This window comes from Melospiza georgiana, chromosome 1 (assembly GCF_028018845.1).
Source record: "Melospiza georgiana isolate bMelGeo1 chromosome 1, bMelGeo1.pri, whole genome shotgun sequence".
NCBI classification, from domain to species: Eukaryota; Metazoa; Chordata; class Aves; order Passeriformes; family Passerellidae; genus Melospiza; species Melospiza georgiana.
Window position 1 is genome coordinate 127,611,138 of NC_080430.1, and position 27,165 is coordinate 127,638,302.

General features: G+C 37.2%; 1 protein-coding gene across 5 annotated transcripts in view; it reads left to right on the forward strand.

Moving 5' to 3' along the window:
* The window catches only part of RALYL (RALY RNA binding protein like), a 368,275-nt gene that overhangs the window by 328,155 nt on the left and 12,955 nt on the right, over window positions 1-27,165 (forward strand). For 3 of the 5 annotated variants that reach the window (XM_058042361.1, XM_058042353.1, XM_058042386.1), the window contains 5 exons: window positions 3,157-3,204; window positions 6,866-7,029; window positions 7,685-7,765; window positions 16,489-16,602; window positions 20,929-21,107. In XM_058042361.1, the coding sequence (XP_057898344.1) occupies window positions 3,157-3,204; window positions 6,866-7,029; window positions 7,685-7,765; window positions 16,489-16,602; window positions 20,929-21,107 (586 nt within the window). The remainder of the gene's footprint in view (window positions 1-3,156; window positions 3,205-6,865; window positions 7,030-7,684; window positions 7,766-16,488; window positions 16,603-20,928; window positions 21,108-27,165) is intronic. The other 2 variants (XM_058042378.1, XM_058042370.1) reach the window with 2 other exon arrangements.

Sequence of the window (27,165 nt, forward strand, 5' to 3'; positions counted from 1 at the left end):
TCTGTTCTGCATTAACTCTCCTAAAGTTAGAACAACCCCACAGAAGTCAGCTATACCACTGATGTTTGGAGATACCTAAGTTAAAACAGGATGTGATCATTAGTTTATAAACATCTTATGAGGGCATAGCATAGAGAATGGAAAAAGATTGTACTTTTGTAGTCATATGATTTCAACATCAGGTATATAAAGACATGATAACATCCATATGTTTATTTCAAAGAAGCAGAAGCACAATACTCTATTTGCCCTCCTGGCACATGTGCAACTGCTGATATGCACAGGAACTTTGAATACACACAACACCATAGCTCTGAAAATATGGTGATGGGAGAGACATTTATTCTTCAGGCATGCACAGTTTTAAAGATATGCAGAGTGCTAAGTGAAACCAAAAAAGACAGCTTGTACAAGATTGTCTTGGTGATACTACGATAGGAAAAGCAACCATGACTTTTGCTTAGTAGAAGCACATTTTATTGATTTTTCTTTGCCTCATTGCGAGACACATGTAAAACAGAGTCTTTTACTGTCTGCTGCATTAATATCAGCATCAGGCAGGCAGTTCTATCGTTAATATTGTCAAGATGGCACATGTTTCTGGGTAAGTAATCTGCCTGTTTACAGTGCCATTAGGAAAATGCTGACTCCAACAGTTCACAGGCTTGTTTAAACCTTTCTCTGCTTCTGACCTGCTGAGTATCTGGTATTCACCACTGTATGAGTGATTACCTGTGGCCTCCATTACACAGGCTGTTGTGTTGCTAAGGAATAACTCTCAAGAGGTTAAGAGCCTTGTAGTCACCTTTATCTCAATGCCAGTGACTATCTGTGCTATTTTCTGCTTGGTGTTGTACTGCAGCACTGACCAAGTCTTATGTCTGTACCTTGACATGCAGAAGTAGAAACAATTATAGCTGTAGGTAGAGAGATATACTGGTTGCTTTCAATTATAATCTCTTCAATTCAACATATTATCACAGATGAAACATCATCACTCAACATAAAATTTTCATACCCATTGAGGGGCCAGTAGTCCTTATTCTATTCTGTAAGCCAGAGCTGAGTTACTACAGAAAAATATAGTCATCCTTCAGCCTTACACTAACTGGCCCCAGCGAATTATTCTCCACCAGCTTCATGGTCTTCAACATTGAAAAAGTGAATTTGTCTATTCTTTATGCAAATTAAATAAATGTCAACTCCAGGCAAAAGGTTTCATGTGACAGGGCTTTTAAATTTAATATTTTTTCCTCAAATTGTCTGTTATCTTCTACTTAAAAACACACGTTGAATATTAACTATGGGCTAACTGAAGCTATTAATCATTCAGCTAAATGAAACCACTAGGAAGCTGTGAATAACTTTAAATAAAATAATAGCTTTGATACTTGCTACTTCTTAGTTACTTGCAGACTGAAGTGAAAGACAAAATAAGAGCTATCATATCGTTCAGAAAAAAATTGCTAGTTTTACATTAAGATGCACTGAGGCATCTTAAGACAGACACATGATCACTATACACAGTCTACTATTATTTACATCCTCTGCCACACACAGCTTACCTGCTGCTGGGTTCTAGTCTCTCAGGCTTGTTCAATTCAGTGTTTCACATGATATATATCTTAGAATTTCTTTTCTCAAATTAAAGAAAGGACCACAATTGCTTGCAGCTCTCATGATCTTCCTACTGCAATATTGTGCAGGCAGAGAGTACAATTTATTCTATTTTTGCAATTGGGCATTTGCATGTGAAAGAGGTATGGCAGAGACAGAAATTGTGGCCTGACCTGCTCTGGTAGAATTTTTTACATATTCTTCAAAGTATTCACTAAAAACCCCATTTTGCTCAATGTTCAAGAGCAAGAAATTATCCACAAGTCCATTACCTGCAAAGAAAAGCTTCTTTAATATGTAGTTGATCTTTAAGGTCCTTTCCAACCTAAATCACACGGTCATTTGTCATTCTATTGTGCCCCTTTCAGGGGAAGTTTGCTTCTGTGTTTTGTCCTTATTACCTCTGTCTTTTCTAGCTTTTTCCTTTCTCACTTAAAGCTTCTCCTTCTTTTATGATACTTTCTTCATGTTTCTTACCTTTACTATTCATAATTGTCCTTCTCAAAACAGTAAAAGAGCATGTTACTAGGCAGAGTATAAATAAATCCTTGTGACTTTTCCATGCTGAGCCTTTACTGGCTCATTGGTTTGTTGGTTTCGGTTTGGGGTATTTTTTGGGGTTTTTTTTCTTTTTTTGGGTTTTTTTCTTTTTTTGGGTTTTTTGGGGTTTTTTTGTTGGTTTGTTGTTGTTGTTGTTGTTTTGTTTTGTTTTGGTTTTGTTTTTGTTTTCTTTTTGGGTGTATGAGATAGATAAGATTTCTTTGTTATTTCTTCACCACAAAAGTAGAAAGTTGCTAATGGAATGGAAAACCAGGAATCTGGGACTGACTTTGCTATTAACAGCTCAAAAGTAGTTTTCTCATGAACCTGAGTAATTTCTCATTTGTTCATTTCCCTTGGTGGTGCCTGTTTTTTCTCAGATTGGTATGCTTATTCCTTCCTGAACCTGAGAGGAAATGCATCCCTGTAACACTTATCTAGCATTTATTTTTTTAATAATTTTTTTTTACTTCTCTTTTTGATGAAAACAGTTTGGTGGACTCAAGAATTAGCAAGAAGTCCAATCCTTTCCATGTTTCTCTAAATCAAAGTAACTCTCTTAGCTCCCCTTATCACTCATTTCCCACTCTTTCATGTATTTAACTGTCTTCCTACTCCACTGATCATGCTATGTTAGACCAGAAAAGAAGAGGGCATTAGTTTTGGCATGCTAACATCATTTGATCACTCTCACAGAGAATTACACTGTAATGATCCACTAATTACAGAGCTGTCTCACTGTGTTAAATCCTATCTGTGTGTGCTGTCAACTGTTTACACAGTTCTCTGTGCCCCAGTCTTCACATTTCCAAATATACAGTTATAGCTGACAGCAGCATTGACAAACATAATGTACATTGTACCCAGTACAAAAGAAGTGGAAGGACTTTGAAGAAGGGATATATATTTGAGAGTAAGCCAATGTTACCACAGAACTTTTAACCAGTGTGTATTTTCCTATAAAACAGTTCTTTCTTGTTTTTCTGTGTTTTTCCACAGTGGTTATGTCTTTGATTATGACTACTACAGAGATGATTTCTACAATCGGTATGTGTGCCTGCATTTTTGTACATCCTACATAATTACTCATGTTGTTGATGATATAATCCCATTGTTTGGTTAAACAGGCTAATTCTGATTTTATTGATTATTCATTGCATTATTTCTATTGTGTAAAAGAAGACAATTTTTATATCTTGCAGAGAACACCACCAAATGTATGCTTACTATGCAGGTCCTTAGGTTTTATCCTTCTCTAAGAGCTATTGGGGTATTTGCTGTGCTGAACAGTTTAATGGTAGTTTAGTAGAGTTCTCCCAGGCTTACTTTCACTAGGATGTATGGTGGGTGGCTGTGAAATTCTTCAGTATGACGTTCCTGGCTTTGTCCAGAAGAACACTGAAAGAAGCAGAAGCGCAAGCTGAACAGTGTGTTCCTGTAGGACAAAAAGAATTTGGATGCCTGAGCAACTGGAGATTTTGCCTTGAGTAGTTACACACAGCCTAGCTCAGCACTGTGAAAATGTATTTATTCAGATGGAGCAGAATCCCCACAACACAGGAGTAGCAAGAATGATCACAGATAGCCAACTTGTTAGCCAGCAGTGCTGTGTTTTTGCATTACAGCAGCTTGGTTTGTCACAGGACAAGTGAGCCAGAGAGGAACAAAGATTTGCTCCACCAACCTGTTCTGATCTGATATTTCTCCTATGTAAAGCAATGGACAGTAGCAGGGGAACAGTTACCCCCAGAAGTTAGGTATGTGTGCTATATACCTTTCTGCTTAGGAACACAGTAGGAAAAATGTAGAAACAATATTTTCATGTTTGTTTTCTCCTGATGTGGGTTCAATTTGAGCCACTAGTTTTAGTTTGGCATATAAATTACCATGCCCCTTTGGACAAAGTTAGAATTATTGAGATATAGCATAGCATATGAACATATGAAGTAAAAGCCATCAAAGCAGTTTCATCCTGCTCTGTCCAGCCTTTGCAGTAGGAATAGCACATGTCCTGTAAAAAGTTAGCTTCCATAGGCTTTTTTTTATTTTTCCAAGGTTATTTATTTTTTTCCAAGCTCTGAATTTTATTGTGGAATTGTATGTTTTTAAAGAGAATAGTGTTTCTCATCTATGCCACACGAATGTTAAAGGTATATGTCTAGTTTTTTCCTCAATTCTGTATTTTATGTGTAGCATAAATGATAAACTATAATGGTTAATTTTCATTAAAAATAAATTTAAAAAGCTTATTGGATGTTAAGGGTTGTTTCTTGGTGTCTCTCTTGATAATTGCATTTTTATGGAAAACTATTGATGGTGAAACATATCCATAGATCTATTCAATAGTATAATTTTTTTATTTAGAAGTCTTTCAGAATTAAGACAGCAGAACTTTTATGGTACAAAACCTGCATATGAGGTTGGCCTCATTAGGCTGGACATGTTGATATTCTGAAAACAAAAACTGTATGAGGTGAACAATCTCTTTTAGATACCAGATGATGGAAAGGAAAGATGAAAATCTCAATATGGTAGTCATGAAAAAGAAAATCCCATGGAGAATTTCGTGTACAAACTACTTATAGGAAATAAAAATTAAGAAATATAGTCATGATTCTTTGAATTTTTGAACTTCTGAATTTTCTGAATTTCTATCGCAAACCATAGATCTTGTTTCCTAATATTTCAACTAATTTATGTTATTAGCTTTCCAGACTCCTTGAAGGGAGAAAGTCTTTCTTACCTTGACTAAAGCAGTGATGGGATCAAAAAAGGGTGTCAGAAATGGATAGTTCTTTAAAATAAAATCTATATGAAGGCAGATTGGCAAGATCAGAACTGTACATTTAGAAGGATGACTGAAAGAAAAGGCATAGTTGTATGCACACTAGTGATTATTGGGGCAAAGAATTGCTTTGGGACTGAAAATTTCTCTTTATCATTTCTTGTATTACAAGCACAAGAAAAACAGACATGGTGGTTCAAATCCATAAATGGAAGCATTGTTTTTTAAAAGAAAGCATGTTATTGGAATATATAGAACCTGACAAAACAAAATACCAAGACCAAAAGTTTTGCATGATTTCATAAACAAAAGTAGGAAGAGTTTGATAACAGTCATTTAGATAAATGTTCTTTTATATATTTTGAGAAAAGGAAGCATAGTTTCACCTTTCACTATATTATCTAAACACAAACTATTGAAAGCTAAAAAACTATCACCTTTGGACAATAATCATATAATGAAAGTTTTCATGACAGCTTATAGCACTTCAGAAGCATTTTTTCCCAGTAATTTCAAAAAGGAGCTTATGACCAACCTGCAGATCATTTAATATGATAAATTATGACTGGCAATAAGCACTAATATTTGTGTTAAAAGTAGAAAAAGGTGCTTTAGTGTCCATCTTCACACAGAATTCTTTAGTTATGCTAACAATAGCTAAAAGCTGCTCATTTGTGGGAATATGTGAGGCCATGGATTTCAGTCATTGAGTGTAACAGGATCTCTGTGTCACAATTTGTAGGCAGTTGTGAAAAAGGAGGGAAATGGTTACACTGTCTGTAGGATTACAGTACAAACAGAAGTGTGGTCTGATTTAAGTACTGTGTATGTACTTACCAGAAAATGGGTTAGAAGATTTAAATTTAACTTTGTTCTATTCATCATAATGTTAGATTCTGTGGTGAGTGATTTACTGTTTCTTGTGTGTCTGTTTTCAAATGTGTATCTATCTGCCCAGCCAGGTGACAGTACTCACAACTTTGAAAATTAAAAATGTGGTTATAAATTTCCATACTTACTAGCTGCAAATAAATTTGAGAATATTTTATGATGCTGTTGCTTCAGACTGTGAACTGGAAATCTTTGTCTTTTGAACCTTCTTCTCTTGACCTATCATATGCAGAACCCATATATTTTATGTTCTAAGAATATCTGTAGCTTTGATTACCTTTTTACTGCCTTTATTTCCCTCTACACTGGTTAGTTACCTGCTATTAATAACTGTACACCGCAACAGATTAGGCTATTCGGTTTGGGAACATAAGTTCATTTTTGTTATAGAGTATCTTTGGTAAAAAGTCTGAATATCTACCTGCTACTGTGGTTTTGGTTTGAACAATTTTTTTTTATTATTATTTATTAAGCATGCTTGGGTATTTTAGCATTTCCACACCAATTCATTCTGCAATAAAGAGAACATATGCAAAGATTCTTGTTATTTCAGAAACTGCAAGATATTTCTTTAGGGTGATGGTTGTCTTCAGGAAAGTTCTCTTTTGTTCTTTACTTTTACATCTTTAAGAATAGCAGATAGAAAACTAGAATTTAAGCCATGCATGTAATGAAGGAGCTGAAATGTCACAACAAAATATATTGCTGTTGGCTGTGAACAATGAAATTACGTGGACCTGTGGAAAGCAAGTTATGGATTTTCCATACGGAAAATTGCAGAGTCCCATAATACATCCTTCATTTGAATGACACACAAAAAATCTGAGCTGGTCTGTGCACCAGTGTGTGACTGAAATCTGAATAAGGCACTTAATGTGCATAGGTCCTTGAAATCTAATTTGACTTGATATAAAGTGATTACAGTTTCAAAGGGTAATTTTCTCAGATAACATGCAAATTTAGTTGACAGAGCTCCCATGACATGAAATCACAGAGGGTTTTATGGAGTCCAGCTGACTTAATCTTTTCTAGGTTGTTTGATTACCATGGCCGTGTCCCCCCTCCGCCCCGTGCAGTGATTCCACTCAAACGTCCTCGGGTGGCTGTGACAACAACTCGTAGAGGCAAAGGGGTTTTCTCCATGAAGGGAGCATCACGGTCCACTTCAAGTGGGGCTTCTTCCTCAGGATCCAAATGTGAGTTGCTCATATCAGTTGAATATTATTGAAACAATGATTCTAGCAATTTCTGCAAACAGACAGCTTCCACTATATAGATAGCCCTATTGAAGTAATTTCCTAGCCTAAATCTCTAGCTTGAAAAACCTTTGGTTTGATTACCAAAGATTCCAGCCTCTCCTGCAAGTCAAAGAGCACACTGATGATATTTTTAAAATAAATTCTTTTAGCATTTGACCTGCTCCCTCAGCTTCAGAAAAAGGCTTTTTAAAATCTCCTCTCAACCTGACTCATTCACCATGAGATCTTGTGAACTGCTGGTAACAAAAAAAATAATAATCTTGTTGTAAACCAACAGAGGCACATTGATTTCTGTGAGACCTCAGGGTTGTATGTAAGCTGGTAGGGATGGACTGGGGCAGGGGGGCAGGGGAGGTTGGGTTATGTGTATTCTTTTTTATCGGACTCCTTTGAGTGTAGAAAGAGGCAAAGCGTGTTTGTTTTAAATGAAATTCAAAGCAGGATTGGCAACTTGGGTTTATTTAATCCTTCTTTAGTGAGTTGGCCCTAGAAGAGTTGATGAACAATAGGCATTCCCTCCTCCAAGCTCACCAAGCTCCCCACTCCCTAGTATGTCCTGGGAACTTCATCTTCCTCTTCGTGCATCTTTCAGCACCCACCCGTCTTCCCCTGCCCCTTTTGTGGAGTGATACTGTCCTTGGAAGCGTCACTGGAAGAGGAAGAGAAAGATCAGGTAGGGGTCAGATATTAGAAGGACTGAAGGAACTTCAGTAAGTCTTTTGCAGTACTAGAGTGGCCAGCAAAACATCATGCTGTCTTACCATGAAATAGGTGAACCCATCAACAGTACATCTTACTGCCAGAGGAGTTAATTATGGCGTCAAGAGGACCCAGTCATATACTCTGTTTGAATAAGATAGTCAAGTCTTACATGCTAGTATCAAACAAAGGAGATGGACCTCGTGAGCCCATTAGGATCCATCCTTGATCCTATTGCATGACCCGACGATATCAGGGACCTTGAAGGAAAACATGCAGTAAACATGTAAATGCAAGTGACTGAAAAAATGGACATGTGGTAAACATAGCTAAAGAAAATGTTGTGCACTCAGGAACAAGCAGCTCAAGACATTCCTTGGAAAGAGTGATCTGACAGAGGGGCCACATTGTGTGTACAGTTAAATCACTTCCAAGTCTCCAGGGAATGAATGGGCTGGATGTCCATTACCACTAAGAAGATCTTTGATGCCTAATACACTGGAAGATACATAAATTCAGGTGTCATATTATAAACCTAACTCAAACCCTAAGAGAATGTCTGGCAGTAGTAATATTTCCTTTGTTCTCTGGAAGATGAACATGAGTCTAGACATTTTCATACTTACCTTGAAGTAGCCCTTTTCTCAGTATTTTAGGTGATCAATTATGTTTTCTTCTATTATTATAAAAGAAAGATTGCAGGTCAATATCTTCACTTTAGGTAACTTTGTTAGTCCTTTTCTGTCCTTGGATCTTTGGGTTTTCACAAAGTGAATTAAAGCTTTAGTTAGATCTCATTTGTTCATCAGTTTCTGTTGTCTTATCTACATGAATACTTAGTAGTATCAGTGCATTCAAATCACTAATTGTCCCAAAGTATGCATTAATAACATTTTTTTGCTGCACTTGCCATAAAAGGGAATTTATTTTCAGATAAGTTTTTTATATATTTTTTCATTGTTCAGAATAAGGATAGCTATAAAATTCTTCTAGAGAGCTGAGGATCTTAGTGTTTGTATCCCAACAGATGTCAAGAAAAGCTCTCAGTCAGAAATCTGAATTTCTATAGCAGTGAATGAGGCAGAGAATATTACATTAATATCCAGATATATATTCCTCAGATCTACTGCAAAATTTGCTTCTGCATTTCAAAAAATGCTTTGTAATACTGTGTAATAGGACTCAAATAATGCATAGCACAGATTATAGGATTCAACCCTAGTCCAAGTATCCACGGGCACTTCTTATAAGATTTCCAAAACACTGCCTACAAAATATGGCAAATATTGCAGAAACTATAAATTATTTAATGGAAGTGCAATCATGAGTGTCCAGATCCAAACAGACAGTGTTATTCCCCAGTGGAGGTATCCTTCAATGTATTCAGGTGTGATCTGAATTTTAAGTGTCAGTCTTAGAGCTCCAAGTGACAGGATCATCCTTGGATCAAGCTCTTTAACTGAAGAGAGAGCTGTAAGATGCATCACTTAAAACATGGGCTTTTTGACCTGTGTTAGGTTTCTGTCCTCAATTCATTAAAATGACAATTGGAAAAAAATGCAGAATTTTTATTGTGATAAAATAAATTCCACAAAATTCTTTCTGCACGCAGCACATCTTTAAAGGGAGTCAGACACCCAGTATACAGGTTTTCATGCCTAATTTTCCATAAAACTACTTTGCTTTTTGTCAATTCCAGTCAACCCATCATAAATGTAGAAACATGATTTTGTTGACTTGGACAGGAATGTAATCAGCTTATTGTACGACCTTTATCAGAGAACTAGTGGAGCCATTCTCTTAGATCTTCAATTTGGAAAGTAGAGAAGGTATGTTTTGCAACTTCCTTTGCCATTTTCCTGGAAAAGTTGGTTATATTGAATTGTGGGAGAAAGCAATTTGATATTTTGTAGCTCCTTACTCTACTCTGCTAATCTGAATCCCTTGAAATAATGCACTGTCAATTCTAATGTTAATTTATTGCTAGGTAGATAAGGAGAAACATTCAACAAATTCTCCAATAAGGAGAAACCTAGTTCGTGGGAAGGAAGCTATTTTGCATTTAATGAAATTTAAGACCATAAAACATCTTAATTGCACGTTTAGAATTAACAATGTTAAAATGGTATTGACTGTGCCTTGAAGATTTCACCCCCATATAGCAAAACTCTCATGAGATCACTTCCCTTGAAAGACCTTTCAGATGTAAGTAGAAATCTCATAGATATAAGTGTTCACACTCAGACCCAGAAAATAAACCCATACATATCATATTAAAGGTCAGAACACCAGATTTCACATTCTGGTAAAATCACCAGAATCAAAAGGACTTATTTCAGAAAAACAGAAATCCAAAGGAAGAAGTTTATTGTTGTGAAGATATTACAAAAAACACAGTATCAAAAATGCCTTACTCATTGATGAGCATATCTGCAAAAATATATCCGCCAAACAGTAAACCGCTGTTTGACCCAAAAGTGACAATATGTGTTATAAATCTGCTTCTAAAACATAAAATACATTAGGAAGATTTTATTTCTTTCCTAAATCCATTATTTTTCAAGGAACAGTTATCAATATTTTGTTTTCTTTTTAACTCCAAAGAGTAGAAGAACATAAATCAGCATTTGCAAATCACCAGAAGTAACTCACAAAATTAAATATATTGGTGGGTAAATCACACATAGTATTTCTTCATGTTAATGGTATGAAGCAGTACATTTAGATTGCTATTTAGAACTAGGAAGAGCTCACTTTTTATTACAATGTAGAAATTGAAGGGCTCAAAGTGTGCACTGTCATTTTACACATCTGAAATCAGGAGGAAAATATTAATCAAATCTTTTATACTCCCTGTGCTTGAAATTAAGGAGTAGGCACTTCAGACATTAAAATATGTATTGAATTATGTCTTTAAATGAATTAATTTTGACTCATAGAGTTTATATTTAGCTTCCTCAGCTGATCCATTTTTCAGTGATATCTACAGCAATAAAATATGATAAAATATTTTTTATTAAACATGAAGGGCTTAGTTAAAAATACATGACATTTCTTCCCAAAGAAATCTAAATCATACTTTGTGGATGAATCAATTTGCAGTTACAGCAAAAAATATGTTTCACAAAAAGCTATAATTCAACAGTAGCACTTTCATTTTTAAAAATGCAATTGACCTTAATTTTATTCCTCTTATAATGCACTGTATGTGACTGTCTCCTTTGGTGTTAGATGCTTCAATGAAAGATTCTAGAAGGGCTAGAAAGGGTCATTGAATCAAATTCTTTTCTCTTGCAAGTAGCATCATCATCTAAGCCTTTAAGATACATCTTAAAAATAGTTAGGGTTTGGGGTTTTTTTTGTTTCTTGTAATTTCCAGGTTAGTTTGTTTCTCATTTATTCATATTCTCTTTTTATTTTTGTTCCAATACTGACTTAGCATAAAGTTGTTATTTCTTTTTACCTTCTTTTGTCTTCAGCAAACAAGAAAAATGCTTGTCACACTAAAGGCTTTCCATTTTTTATGGTCATCTTCACATGTACCTGCTCTCCACATGTACCTGCTAGAATTCAGTGGTTCAACCTGTACTCACCAGGTCCTCATACAGAGAAAATACACTTCTCTATCCTTGCAATGCATAATTTGACATCCTAGCACTGCATTTTCCTTTGCATGGTTGCAGATAATGGTATTCTGTTATCAACCCAAGGATAATTCTGTCATTGTCTTCTTCTGCTGATGAACCTTGGTGCTAAGAGTAGGACTTTTATTGTTAAGTTTAGGGGTTTTTTTCAGTGAAATCTCATCTCTTTTTTTCTAACATAAAATTCCTTTAAATCACCTGACATCTTCTTCCATTCCAGTTTACTCTGAATAAGTGATATCTTTCAATTTCACGTCATCAGCAAATTTCACCTATTCACATTTTTGCATTGGAGTTGTTGAAGATATTTAGCCATTACTAATTTCATTAATAATTTTTCTCTCTTTCAATATGTGCATTTCTTTTATCTGCTGTCCTTTATTTTATCTGTTATTTTATCTGAAATTTGGAAAAATTTCTTGAAGAGTAAGTTACCTTAATTTCCTACTCTATTGCTCAAAAACAGAGGGACAGATATTTTGGATACATGCATGTCATGTGTCATGTTTACCAATGGCTTTGTTTCTTGCCTGAGATAAATTAAAAAAAAACAACATGATGGTTTAAAGGAGAATTTTTATAGTCAAAGCAGGACACCTAGAGCACAGAATTTGTAATCTTTACATTTTATCTTTGTCATAACACTGTTTTAAAAGCCTGACATTCTTGCCAAGGGCTATCACAGACTCACAGAATGGTTGAGTTTGGAAGGGGCCTCTGGAGCTCCTCTGGTGCAAGTGCCCTGCAAAACAAATTTCCTAGGACTGTGTCTCACCACACCCATGGGAAGAAAAAATAAAATTCTCATGTTTAGAGGAAATTTCACATGCTTTAATTTATGCCAAGGGTCTTTGGTGTGTCAGTGGGATCTACTGAGAAGAGTCTGGCTTTGTCATCTTCATTTCTTATTGTACTGGGGAGCCCAGAGGTGGGCACAATGCTCCAGATGTGGCCTCACAAGTGCTGGGTAGAGTGGTGTGCTGGGTTGGGCTGGGGCAGAGTCAGTTTTCTTTCCAGTAGCTACTATGGGACTGTGTTGTGAATTTGTGCTGGAAACAGTGTTGATGACACCAATGAGCAGGATGGGGATGCACAAGAAACTGGGAGGGGACACACCTGGGACAGGCAACCCCAGATGGCCAAAGGGATGTTCCAGGCCATGGTATCAGCTTCAACAATGAATTAAGGGGAAGGCTGGCCAGGGCTTGTTCTGGGCATCTGTTGGTGTTTTCTTTTGCATTGCTTTTATTTCTTGGACTTTATTTCTCTGTTGTTTTCATCATCATCATCATCATTAGTAGTAGTAGTAGTGCTATTATTTATTATTACTATTATTATTATCACCATTATATTGTATTTCAATTAATAAACTGTTCTCATCTCAACCAATGAGTTTTCTCACTTTTACCCTCCTTTACTTCCCCCCATCCTTCTGGGTTTTGGAGGGAAGTGAGCAACTGTGTGGTGCTGAGTTGCTGGATGCAATTAAACTTTGACAAGGAAAAGATCTGGCTCATGCTCAACTTACTTTTCATCGGGGTCCTTCATAATTTGTCTTTAGTAGTTGCTGCTTACTACAGAAATACCCACTACACTACAATTGAGAGTGGAATTTCTCTAGGAGAATAATTTTGAAGACTTGTACAATCCTCTTCAAGGTAAAACAGTAAGCAGTTCAAATAATAACAACATCATAATATTGGAAAGAGAGTGAAAGTTTTGCACTTGTGCAGACTGGTTGAGATTTTTTTTCTTTTTTCTTTCAGTCCTTTTCAGTGTTAACCTGAAGCAAATGACTCTATGATTATGGAATCATACAATCATTTAGATTGGAAAGGACCTCCAGATTGTCCAGTTCAGCCTTTAACTGCTCACTACCTTGTCGAGTAGAACATAACATTAATATCACATAGTGGTTTCTTTAACACCTCCAGGGATGGTGACTCCCTAAGAAGTAATTTCCAATATTTAACAACCATTTCCATAAAGAAATTACTTCTAACATCCAACCTGAACTGCCCAGGTGCAGCTTGAGGCTATGTCCTCTTCCCCTATCAGTAGTTATCTGGGAGAAGTGGACACCTCCCACTTATCTACAACTTCCTTTCAGTTTGGTGTACAAAGTGATAGAGGTCTTCCTTGAGCCCCCTCCAGAAAGCAAACCCACACAGCCCCTCCTCCCAACTGATTCAGGAAGTATTCCTCGGAGAAAAGTGGAAAGAGCCTGTTTATTTACCAGGCACAGCACCCCCCAGCACACAAAATGAACAATACTGGATGAAACCACTCTGAAAAAGATTACAAAATCAGAAAGTCTCTCTTGGGGCTGGTTGCTCTGTTCTCAGTCCCTCCGGCACTGGGGCAGCTGCTGCAGCCAAACGGTGCAAACCCTCGGTGTTCCCAGGTCCCAGTCCGGAGCAGGTTCGAGATGGTCAAAGAAAAAGGACAGGAGAAACAGTCCAGGTAATAAGCAGAAGCAAAAGCAAGCAGAAGCAAAAGCAGAGAGAGAGAGAGAGCAAAGCAGAAAGCCGAAAGCAGGAAGCCAAAACAGCCCTATGTTCTGCCCGTCTCTGTGTCCTTGATAAGAGAAACCCAAACAAAACTTTCATTCTTCAGAGCCAGTCTTAAAGGCACAGAACATATGAATGGGGATACAAGCATCATAACGTCACCCCAGGACACCTGGTCATACTGGCCACACTGTTGCTGACACAGGCCAGGATGCCATTGGCCATCTTGGCCACCTAGGCACACACTGGCTCATGTTCAGTCATCTCTTGCCCAGCACCCCCTTGTCTTTTACCACTGGGGTTTGTTCCTTGAATCCTCATTGCTGTCTTGTTCCTTCTGGTACCATCTTCTTCCCAACCTAGTTCTTCCAGAGACACCACATGGAAGCCCCTGTGCAGCAGACCTGAGCTCAACAGCAGTGCCAGGCATGAGCATGTTTCCTTGTCAAACTCAGAAGTGCAAATGTTTTCTGCTTTGCTTAGTAGACTGGAAACAAGTACCATTAGGTCCTTGCAGTGTCTCTTCTGGGTCTGACCTTTCGGGGCTGGCCAGCCTGCAGTTTGCAGATCAAGGGAGCGTCCCTGACACAACAGTTTGGCTGCACGGAACGTGTTGCCAACAGGCTTCACAGTGGGTTGATGCCAGTACTTAGCATTCCCCATTGGAGCAGTTCACGCCATTTCACTCTGGATTCTGAGATGCCTTGCTACTCTAAGATGGACCAGCCACTGTCCCTGGGGAATCAGTAACCTTCTAATTATATAGTCGTAGGACTCTTGACAATTTGTTTCAGATCTGCGGGGTTGGAGAATTATTTCTCTAAAAACATTTTAAACCCTCATTCTCTGAATACACAAAATAATTTCATCAAATACTGTATGGCATATGAGTCTAGCACAGGTTAGTTTTACGCTTTTTTTTTTAAGTCCTTCTGTTCATGCCATTTGAGATGAGAGGTTTCAGCCTGTACTGTGAGATAATGCAATTTCTCAATATGAGCACGATTAAACAAGTGCATTACTGCATATAGCAACCTACTGCCTTTAGCTGGCATGTTGTACTATAATGCACATTATAGTATAACCCACATTATAGTACATATGCCCAAACTCTAAGGTAAAAATCTTTGGTTTCAGCCTCAGTGAATATGCTTCATGTTTGGAATAAGGCTAACTTGAAGCAAATACCTACTCATCAACTATCACTGAAGCAGGCAATAACTTGTCTTCACACTTCATCATAAGATTGATTGCCCAATACAAATTACCTGAGCCACCATGATAAGAGACATAGCCAATGTCATCAATGAACAGGACTGATGCAGCAAGATGCAGCCAGAAGACCCTTTTGACAGAAAGGGAACATGTTCTACTTCATAGCAGAACATCCCTCTTCCCAGGCTCGATAAGAACCTGCCTTGTTGTGTGTATCCATGCTCTCGATACACACACCAAAGTCAATGCACATCCTCCTTCAGCAGTGGTGGAGGAGTAACACAGCTCTTCCACTGCCAGTCCCTCATGGGGATGGTCCATTTCTTCCCATAAGAGTTGTAAGAGTGAAAGCTCTGTTTCCTGCTCTGCTCCTTTATAAATGGATTTATTCTCCCATGCTAGCATAGAGTTGCCATTTTCTCCTTTTGACCTTTTCCACATTATATCCTAGCACAAACAGGGCAAGTGTACTTATTTGAGCCACCTTCTAGCATAAAACACATGTTCTGATAATGCCAAAATAATGAGATAATTTATGAGGGCTGCAGCACTGTTTCCTTTGAAGACAAAACATCTCCAAAGCAGTTACTCCTTCTTGGGTTAGACAATGGGAGCACATTAATAAACAAATCTAAAGAGTAAAGCAGTGCAATAAAGATTTGGAAACTTCAGCTAATAATTTATAGGTGATGCCTCCATGTCCTTGGACGCGATCATAAAATGAAATATTTTCATATATTATCCATAGCTGGAAAAAGTACAAGAAATTGCCAACTGAAACTGAACTGAAAGCTTTTGAAGCAACAAAACGTGACACCACTTGCAATGAGTTTTTGACTGGAATATAACCCTGTATTCCTGGCTGCCCTAGCACTTATATTACCATTTACTCTTGCTGAGAAATACATACTGTAGGGGATCTATTTATTATTGTCAATACTATCACAAAAGAGTCCAGCAAAATAACACAGCAAGACTGTGACAGGTCTATCATATTTGAATTATTCTTTCACTATAGACTGTTTTTAAGTAAAAAATACTTGGATTTATGAAAATATTTTTGAGATGCTTTTCCTGAAATTACTATTACTGAGCAACACACCTTTCATGGATTCTTGCCAATAAGGCTTAGAATCCTGTGGTTTCTAGGAATCTGCATTTTTAAGTAACCATGCTAATTTTAAAAGGTAAATCTCTGAAAATATTGACAAAAGTGAGAGTGTAATTTCTACTAAACAGAAAAGAAAAAAAGAACATGTTTTGCTTGGGGGGATAATGTTACCACAAATATAGTTTATTTCATGTTTTGCATTTTGCTCTCTCCACAGTGAAATCAGATGAGTTGCAAACAATCAAGAAAGAATTAACTCAAATCAAAACAAAAATTGACTCCTTGTTAGGGAGACTGGAAAAGATTGAAAAGCAGCAAAAAGCTGAAGCAGGTAGGTAAAAGCCGTTTTTAGTGGAATTAATTAAATTAGAACCTTGTTACTAGTCAAGCAAGTCAGACCAAAGAGAATAGAAGTTTTCTGAAATTTTGGTACTTAATGGAGCCTGAAGCAAGGTAAATCAACTCTCAGGTAAACTACTGGCAGAATAGATTAATATTCTTCACAGAACATGCATCATCATTTAAGAAGAGTTTTTAATGGCGTAGTAGGAAAAAATAATCTTTCTAGTTGCTCTGGAAACCAAACATCACTAAAAAACTGAACAGAATTAGGCTGGATGTTTTTGACCATGGGAATGCTTGTGCTAGGCACATTAAGTATTAATAGATGGTGTATATCAAGAATTATTGTCTGGGCAATAGGCAGGAGGTAATAGTCACAAGATGGTGCAAGAAAAAGTTCTGTTCAATATAAGGAAAAGAGATGCACCTAAACAGTATAGTGAGTTGACCAGAGAGACCATACTGGCTCCATCCTTGGAAACATTCAAAACTCAATGGGCTCATGGACCTATGGACCTGTGCTAAAATTTGAGTTTGTCCCTGATTTGAAGAGGGGTTGGACTGGGAGAGCCCAGAGATATTTTCCAGCCTCAGTTATTGAGTGAGGTTTGGGCCTCTTCGTAAAACTGGTTACAGCTCCAGTTTAGCTTTTTTCTGGCTTAAAAGTTTTGGTTTTCGTCAAACCTTGGGAATGAAAAAATCCAAAACTACTTCATAATTTAATGAAGTCAGTGCATAATTAATTTTGTTAGATGAATGATCTCACCTGGCAGCACTTTAAAGTCATTCTGAGAGTCATAAGGTTGCATTTTCACCACAGCATATATAAAAAACAAACCCAGTTCTTATGTCTGTCTATGGCATTTTCTTTGCTATGTCCTTATAGATCACATATCTATTTTTACAGGAGCTTTGTATTAGTGAGTTGATTTTGTCAGAGTCAGCATGGACTCCTTATCTCATGAAAGACTCAATTTTTTTTTTCACCCCTCCATTCTGTGATAAAACATTTTTCTGAATTTTGTGTGAAATGTGTGAAAGAAATTCTGCCTCAAGAACCCACAGCTGCGGGGCTGTCTGGACAGTAGTCGGTTACATGAAGCCAAAAGCCCATCAGGACTCAAAGAGAATTCCATCAAGACTGTCTGAAACATTACTGGGAATTAGCGGTTGAGGGTTACAAACCTGACAAAGTCAAAATAGGAATTTAGATATGGATGTCTCCTGTTCCCAAGTAACTTTAAAAAAAAAATATTGTTTGAAAAATAACCTACCTTTCCTTTACAATAATTTTCTAAGTTGACAGACAAGGACCAGTCCCCAGATGTTAGTTTATCTCACAAAGTTGAGGGCTTTTTTCAAGTCTAAGGTAAATCATTAGTAGAGAGTGTGATTATCTCTTTCAGATCTGTGCACAATATGTATTCATTAGGTTCTATTTTGTACTTTATGCGAGTTGGATAAAAGTTGGTATAATTGGTGAAGATGTAATTGCTAGGCACTTCATGGAATCACTTGTGCACTGAAATATTCCTGATTGTGCTACCATGGGGAGTTTTTATAAAAAATCCATTACTATGCAAAACAATCTGCAGATCATTGTACTTTGATATTCAATTTTCAATTTTGCTAAAGGACTATAGTGGTCTCATTTAAATAGAAATCAGATCAAAAAGAAGAATATTGATTCGTATTGAGTCACAGTCTTATGGTTTCTGAAGACATGCAATGAATATCCTCAGATGTTAAAAGATGTTTTCAAAATATTGATGCTATAAAACATCAGATGCAGAACCCATCCCTCATATTCTTTGCCTCTCATTGGAGGGTGTGAAGAGAAAAACACCTCAAAGATACCAGTAAGAATGGAACCCCATTTAAGTTTCCTGAGCTGATGAAGAGGGTTATGCAGTCTGGATTATTAGTCTGCAGATCCAAAAAGATTTGTGTAAACTACATCAGTAGCTGAACTATTTCATTTAGAGTGTCAGATGGGAGATGATAAGATGATTTTTTTCCTTCTCTATGGTTTGGCAATGTTATTTCTTATTTTCCTCTGCCAGGAGGTGTGGCCTCAGTAAGACTGGGATCAGGGAGAGGATTTGTTTCTCATTTGCACAAAGCAAAAATCAAACCATCATCTTGCTCTTTTGGTTTTCTAAGTTTGACTCAGTCTCCTGAGGAATAATTTTTAATCCTAAAAGTTGTTACATCTGGAGGAATGTGATGTTACAGGCTGGACAAGCTCAGTGCATTATCGGTTACTGCTCTGCAGCTGCATGAAAACTCTCCTTGCAGTAAAAGCTGACATTCTGGCTTTTTCTATTATCAACTCCTAACCTTTCCAATAGGGGTAATATAGAAAATAGGATTTCCTGTACATAGGAAAACTGTAGAAATAGCTACTGTAGCAATAGCTCCTTTGTTTGCAAAAATCTGAACCAAGAAGCTAGGAATAAGCTGTTCTGACATTAAAAAATAAAAAAAAAATTAAAAATAGAGACTATTCTTCCTGTGATATTAGAGATTAGGCTCAAAGTTAGGTTCCTGAGTTTATCTTCTCAGAAGAGCCCAAAAGAGATGAGTACTGAGGCAGTATTTTAGCCTTCTCTGAAGAACCCAGTCTATGTTCTTAATTGGACAATTAAGCGACCTAATTTTTTAGCAAGTGCATCTTAGATGGTTTCCCATTTAAATGTATTGTCTCCCAATTCAACAATCTTGGTTTTAAAAGCCTTAACCAAAATTGATTCAGTTCTCATTGCCAGAACTGAGCAATCTCAGAAGTGGCTAAAGACAGGAAGTGGTAGGGCCAGATATAGAAGGCATAGGTGATTCAATCCATATTTCCTTATTCATAAAGCAAGTAAAACAATCACTTTTAACTAGCCTGGGATTGTATGGAGCACCTTACCAATAGAAGATAAAGCTCCACGGGGTGAATCTTCTGCTAATATATATGACTACAGTACTGTCAGAGCAGCTGTCTAAGATGACTTTGTATTCTTTAAATCTAAGAACCTTTCTGAAGACATTAGGTGACTGAGGGAGGAAAGCTTAATTTTTCTGTTTCTCCAGTAAGAGAAGTTGAAAATGAAGGACAAAAGACAAAGGAAGGCTAAAGAGATGAATGTAAATGGCAAAATAAATGTGCAAAGTCAAAAGGTAAAACAAATGTCTTGGTTTAAGACTATGGAACAGAAAAATGCCATCAGATTTGAATAGTATGTGTAGCTGGTAATAACTTATGATAAAAAAAATAATAGAGCTTCAAAAATATAGAGCTTCAAGGCAACACTTAATTCATTGGTTGTCCAACAACATAGGTAATGAACTACTGGTGTTACAGAGCAGTCAGTCTTACAAAGGAAGAAATATTTTGTTCTAGAAATTCTGTCATTGATCACCCTCAGACTGAAAAGACATTATTTTTCTAGCTGCATGCAACCAATTCTCTGGCCTGATTCACTCTGAGTACATAAAGTGTTTCATATAAGTTCCTGACATGCATAGAAATAAGACTCTGATCCCTCCAAACATTCTTCTAGCCAGTCACTGTCATTCTTCCATCAACCTTTCTCTGGATTTCTGCTGTTTGGGTGAAGTTCTTCAGCATATCCAGGAGTTTACCAATACCTAGTCACAACAACTCAGCTACTCTCATGAATTCAACCAGAATAGATTCTTCAGGCCTCCAGGGAAATGGTCTTTCTTTTTACCACTTTGCAGAAAATATAGGAAGTCAATATTTGGTTGATTGGAGGGGGACATTCTCCAGTTGTTTCAGCACATTATACCAATGATGGGCAACAGATACTTTACTCCATAAAAATATGTTTACTTGTCTAAAAGTGTTTGTTGATTACCTGTATGACTGTTAAGATATATTCACAGTAAATTAATACAAATTCTTACTCATTTATTGGCAATTGACAGCCTTCTGCTTCCCAGAGCATAGATATTTATGTACTTCCCATTGGCTGCTCATGAATAAACATCTGGTGACTGTGCCGATTGAATTCCAAGGCAAAGTCAAGTACAGAAAATTGAAAAGCTGGATCTCCTGGCAAATCAAGCCTTCATCCACTGCATGGCATACATGGGGTAGATGATCATATTGAAATTGTGATTTATTTATGCACTAATTTTTGAAAGAAAAGTTTTCAATCATATTTGCCTGGTAGACACTATCACAGAGAATTTTACAAATCTAGCACATCTGGAGATGGAAGCTTAGGTTTCTTCTGCAGAGCACTTTCCTTTGCCACCAATAGGAAAGGTTACTGAATCTCCATAGAGTATGTTTTCCTTACAGAAGCCCAAAAGAAACAAATGGAAGATAATGCTGATTTGATTCAAGAGGAATGCATATCAGAGAATGCAGATAACTCTACGGAAGAGCCAATTGAAGGAGGGCCAGATGCAGATGGGGATGGAGAAGATATGACTGATGGGATAGAGGAGGATTTTGATGAGGATGGCAGCAATGAGCTGGTAAGGAATAATCATGACCTGTCTGTCTATATGGTTCCTACAAGTAACCACAGAGAACCAACAGTCTGGATTAAGATAACCTCAGAGCAGCACTGTGATGTTCTGTAACTAGTGCCCAGACCTATACTCCTCATACACTATGATATCAATTAAGCATAGGAGCCTCTGAGGAGAAATAAAAAAATATATTTTACTGCATTTGGTAATTTTAGTAAGGAAATAAAATGCAGTTTATATTGGTTTACATTTATCATTTTATACATGTAAAAATGTAGAGTGCTACTTTTTCTTTTTTTCTTTTTCTTTAACCAGTGCTTTTCAAAATTAAATAGGATTCTAATATAGTGAACTTTTTCATTATTAAACACATGCTTTCCATGGTCCTGAGTCTCCATGTGTGTACTCTGTGGACTGTATTGGCAGATACAAGTTTTTTTGATGGAAGAATTTTTCATTAAGAAATGTTTGGGTTTTCCACTGCACCTTTCATGAAATAAAAGCATTTCATTTAGCACCATTACAATGCTAAACTCCTAAATTCTTCTAGAGCAACATTAAGAAATATTTGGAAAGTGAGATTTATCTTCCTATGCATTCCTAATAAGAATGGAACAGTCACTGTGGTTTAGACTCTATAATACTCTCCCTTCCATCCTGGCTTTCTTATTCTGCTTTGAGCTGAAAGAACTTTTGTTGCTCATTGTCATTGCTTGCATTTAAAAAATATTTAACCATGTGTGTACAGTAAAAATCTTTTAGTGAAGCAGCAGAAGTCAGTTAGCAAGCAGAATCAATAGCAAGTCTGGAGTAACGGGGCATATGAATAACCAGCGGTTTGTGCTGCTTACTGCAAAAGGAACTGTGTCCCGTTAGCCAGCCCAAGATTTGAATTTCTATACCCCAGTAGCATTATTCCCGGAAGAAGCTACTAAAACCTGAATTCCCTCGCTTTTTCACATGCAATGGAGAACAGATGACATTATCCCTTTTTCTTAAAGAGACAGGTTCTCCTCTTCAGATATAAGGGAAGTCTGTAAGAAAATACCACTCTGAATTGTTAGGGAGTCGAAATTTTGTAATTAAGAAATACTTGTAAATATAAACTCCCACCATGGCCAACAGTGGGACCAACTGAAGTGATTTTAGCAATAGGGGTTTATTGCTAAAATAAACCAGACCAGAGTTTAACAAGAATGGTGGGTTTTGCACTAATTAGGGACCATACTCCCCATTACAGACAACTAAGTGGGGATTGCTCAGTGCTGTCATTTCACCTTGTGGATTTGACATACATTGCATATATCCATGCTATATGACACAAAAAGCAGAAGAATTTTTTCATCTGCCAAAGGCCTCAGCAGGAAAGGCTCTATAAAGCAAGCAGCACAGGAAGAATTCATTAGCAGTGAAAGTCTGGAACTGGCACAGACGCGTTTGCACACTGCTGCTTCCAAGTTAAAAGGCCTTTCCAAGATTCATGCTATGGAATCAGCTGAAGCGCAGTGCGGTGCAGACACAACTCCAAAGACAGCTCAGAGGTCTGACACACACATCTAAGGCAGTTTCTCTGCCTGTCATCACTAAGTGCATGAGTGCTGGGAGGAGGCAGCTCCCTGCATGTGGAGAGTGGTGTCCTCTGCATTGCATCCTGGCATTATTGGCATCCCTCCATCCCAACATGCTGGTAGCAAGGAAAGGCCAAGGAACAGGACTTCTGTTCATCCTCTCAGTCAGCTGCAGCCTGGTGCAATGCCAGGGCAGTGGAGCCAGTCAGCTTCATGCCTTCCACCTTCCCAAAGGCTGGGACCCCCTAGCTGAGAAGCTGGCAGTACTGTAGACTTTAAAGCTTACAATTAAGATTGTCACTGATGTAAAATCCCTGTCCCTTTCATCCTCCCTTGCCATTTCCATGAAGTTTTGGAAGAGGGTACTTCACCTTAGTTTTCCTGCCTGCTGCGATGTGATAATGACACTTTCCTCCTTTTTTGCAAAGCCTAGGGAGATTAGTGAATGCAAAGTTGCAAGGGATAGGATAAAGGATTGCTCAGCAAAGGATTGCTTCAAAGAAATCTCAGGTGTTTTCCACAGAAAGGCAATTATAAATTGTGGAAAACACCCATGCCCTGAGATTTCTATAAATTATGTATATTTCCTCTACAGTTTTTACCCAAACAGTCAGCAGTATCAGCCTGTAGTTATCATATGAAAATGGTAGTTTTTGATGCATATTGTTATTCTGACTGTTTTATACTGACATATATTTATGTAGATATACTGACCAATTCCTATAAGATTTAGTTCCTACTCCAATCATTGATAGTTCTGTAAAGGGAAAGACAGTAACAATACTACCAAATATACAGTGAATACCCCTGTAGAAATACTTGGCAATTCAGTTTGCTTCTACCTATCCTGTGTCCTCTTATCTTAAATTGCCCTCTGTCTTTTGAAAAGTAAAGTAGATATACAAGCTTGTTATAAAGCAATTCCTAAGAGGTGTTGTTATTCTTTTTTATAAAAGCTAAATTGTTTAGGAAAGAAAGCTGACTAAGAGCAAATATGTAATTTTGGAATGGAGACAGTTACAAATCTTTTGAGAAAAAAAAGAAAGGTTAAGAATTAAACACATTAAATGTGACAACAGTAGGAAAAAACTTTCCATGTAAGAAAAATGTTACTATTTTGTGTAAAATAGTAACATTGGGCTTGGAATTTTAAAAAAATCCTCCAAAAGGCTTTTTTAAAATGAATTCTAAAATGTTTTCCAAATACAGAGCTAAAGGAATTTAAGACAATGATTAAGAAAATATTTTCTCTCATCATTAAGACCAGAGGAAATACAAAAATATTTAAATGGGCAAAGCTAATGCCCTGAAGTAATTTCAGCAGGAAAATTTAATTGGGGGTCCACTAGTATGAAAAATATTAATAGAGGGAAACAGAGAAATTACTTAAATTTAGATATCAGCCTTTAGTGAGTTCTTCAGATTTATCTGTAAATCTTCTGCCTGGTCATTTCCCAAAACCTGCTGCAGGTTTGCAGAACAGAATTCTGTTCTCCTAATGCTGTCAATAAAGGGAGGTATTGAAAAAGGTCACACCCACTGTCAGAGTCTAGGTGCTGCCACAATGGAGCCTCTGAATCCATATATGTAGGTCTCCATCTTTGCAGCAGAGGACTCAAAAATGCATTTCTTTCTTTATTTCTAATTCTAACTTAAAAGGAAGTGACTATGCAGGATGTATGCTGTGGGTTTAGGTGGTAGGATCAGCTCTCTAAATTCACACACTGTCTATTTGAAGGAACAGGTTGCTGCACATAACTGAGTGATGGCAGCTGTCCACATGCCTGCTTTCAGCCTAGATCAACTGTAAAGAAAGACACAGTCTGAGTTAAGTCAGGCTTGGATTTAAGAACCCTTCAGTTGTCTGCCTGGCTGCACACACAAAACACCACACTCAACAGCTGCACACCTTCTTCCTCCACCATATAGAAGAGGATGTTGTTCAACCTTGCATCGTAATTTTCAGTGACTAAAGACATGCCCAAAAACAGTCATTATGGCTCAGCTAAAGTGTGAAAAATTTTAACGCAGCAGTAACTTGATTGCCCACCTGAACTCCAATTCAAGACAGGATGCATTTAAGGCACTGCTGCAGTCATGAAATACCACCTCTTGAGAAATTCTCTTTAAAAGTGTCTCTCAGTAAATGTCTGCAGTGTTTCAGACACTCTGGATTGAAGGATCTCCTTAGAAAAATTCTCAATGAATTTTGCTGCATTTCTATACTGAGGAGTTCTTTAAAAGGCGATCTCAGAAACATGATCCATCTACATACGAATATGTTAAAGAGTTGGCTTCAACTTGCTCAGTGAAGTGCACCATAAGCATTCATCCACATGCTCTCACACAGCCTCTCACTCCTGCCTGTACAAGGGCATGCATACTTTGTAGTTTTATATACATATATAAAATTGTCACTGGTTTATTATGTAGCTCCTGAGCTTACTTTACAATTCATGTCACTTAACTGACCATCAGAGCTAGTGAAAGGGATTGAAAGCTTCAGGTCTATTTCCTTTGCTCCTTTTAGGTAAAAAAACAGGTAGTTGGTTATCCTGGGTTTTACTGGACCCACAATTCAGACTCTCATTCCCTTCCCAACACTGAACAGTTTCTAGTCGCAGTGAACTTAAAATTCCTGTGTTCCTTCCTAGTGCATTCCTTTTAATTTATACCGTCCCTCAACAATGTTGTGACGAAGACAACATACCCATCCCATTTTATGGAAAATGGGCTCTCATGAAGAAAGATCTTCATGTTTACTTAATTAAGTTCACACAAAAATCACAAACAGGTCACAAATTACCCAAACACAAATTTCCAGTGATATCAAGCAGGTCTTGTGTGTCTGCATTGGCTTTAAATTGTAAGTAGTGGGAAGGAAAACAAACAACCTTTTCTTACCCCTGTGGCTGTACAGGGGGGAACAGAAAAGTGACCTTTACAACCCAGCCCAACACGTTACTATATTTGAGCAGCAGCTTGTCCACAGTCCCTCAATAACAAGTCCCTTCTTAATAGAAATGGCATTAATATTGTGCGGCCTGGCTGAAAGATTGAAGGAAGAAAATTTCTGAATTAGCATGCTTGATGGATCCCTAATTCTGCTGATTTAGCACATGGACAACCCAGTGCAGACCCAGAACATTTCATATATCTTCTCTGAATTTGGTTCAAAGGGTGTTGATTGATCATTGAGGAAGCACTGATCAAATCATTGCAGCCCCCTTGTAAATAAATCAGATAGCTACAAGTTAATTCACTGAAAGCCTGAAGTATTACAGATTTGGAAAAAAACCACAAAACACTTTATTTATTTACCATTAGCCAATGGTTAATAAAATACCAACAAAATAATTAACTGTAATGAATCATACACAAGCACTCATATATGTATTACATTGCCTGAGAATAATGGTTCCTATCAAACTGTCAGCCTTTCATAGTAAATAACTATAATAGGAATAGCTTGGTAGTGGTCCAGTAGTTGAGCATTCAGTACAGCAAACTGTTTTCTGGTAGAGTATGTGATGCAAATACAGTAGATTTATGGTGTCATAACTCAGATCAGACACTGGTTAGTGCTTGGTTGGAATTTGAAGGATATATTCACAATCACAGCATTGTTTTTATGCTGGTGTAGCTGTGCTAAAAGTAATGAAGCCAGACAAGCATTATTAGATGGGAGTTCCACAATAATGAGTCAACTTTAATGAGATGTCTTAAGAGGCATTTTTATTAAATTATTTCAGAACCAAAGATACAGAGACTATAAAAGGCCCAGTTCCGGTTACAAGGTAGATTTACAGCAGTTATTTCAACAATTATAGTTCTCTTTCTATTAAGTATATTTCAGCTGTATTTACCTCTCAAGGGTATTTGATTTCTTACTCTTGTCCTTTTCTCCACCTCCACACTGCATGTTTTCAATCTATCAAATTTGTTTCTAACAGCTGATAAAGAATAATGTTTCAAATATTAATACCAGAAACTGCCACAGACATAAAACTCAGAATATTCCTCTTGCTGCACTGATTTTCATTATGCAAAAGTAAAACCATTATGATATAATAATAGCTATATTTCTTGTAGAATTTGATGACATTATCATTTAAATCAATGAAACCAACTAGTGCTGTGGCTAAAGCTCATCAAAAACATTTCCCTCTTGTCACAAATGGGTGATTTAGATTGCTTACAGGTACACTATCAAAGGTATTAGCAAAAGTGGTTTTAATATGATGTTGTAGAAGAGTAACTAGCCAAGGTTCAGTGGCAAGGTTCACTGTAGTACTGTATAGCACAGTCATTTGAACAACGATTCAAAACCACCAAAGCACAAATCATGCTTAGTTACCATACTAAAAGGTTTTGTATACTACCAGTCACATCCCAAACATCTGCCATTGGTAAATGGTCTGTCTGCTTCAAGAAGTAACCTCGAGAGGCATCCCAGCTCAAGGGGAAACCACCCCCCATAGCCAGGCTGCTCG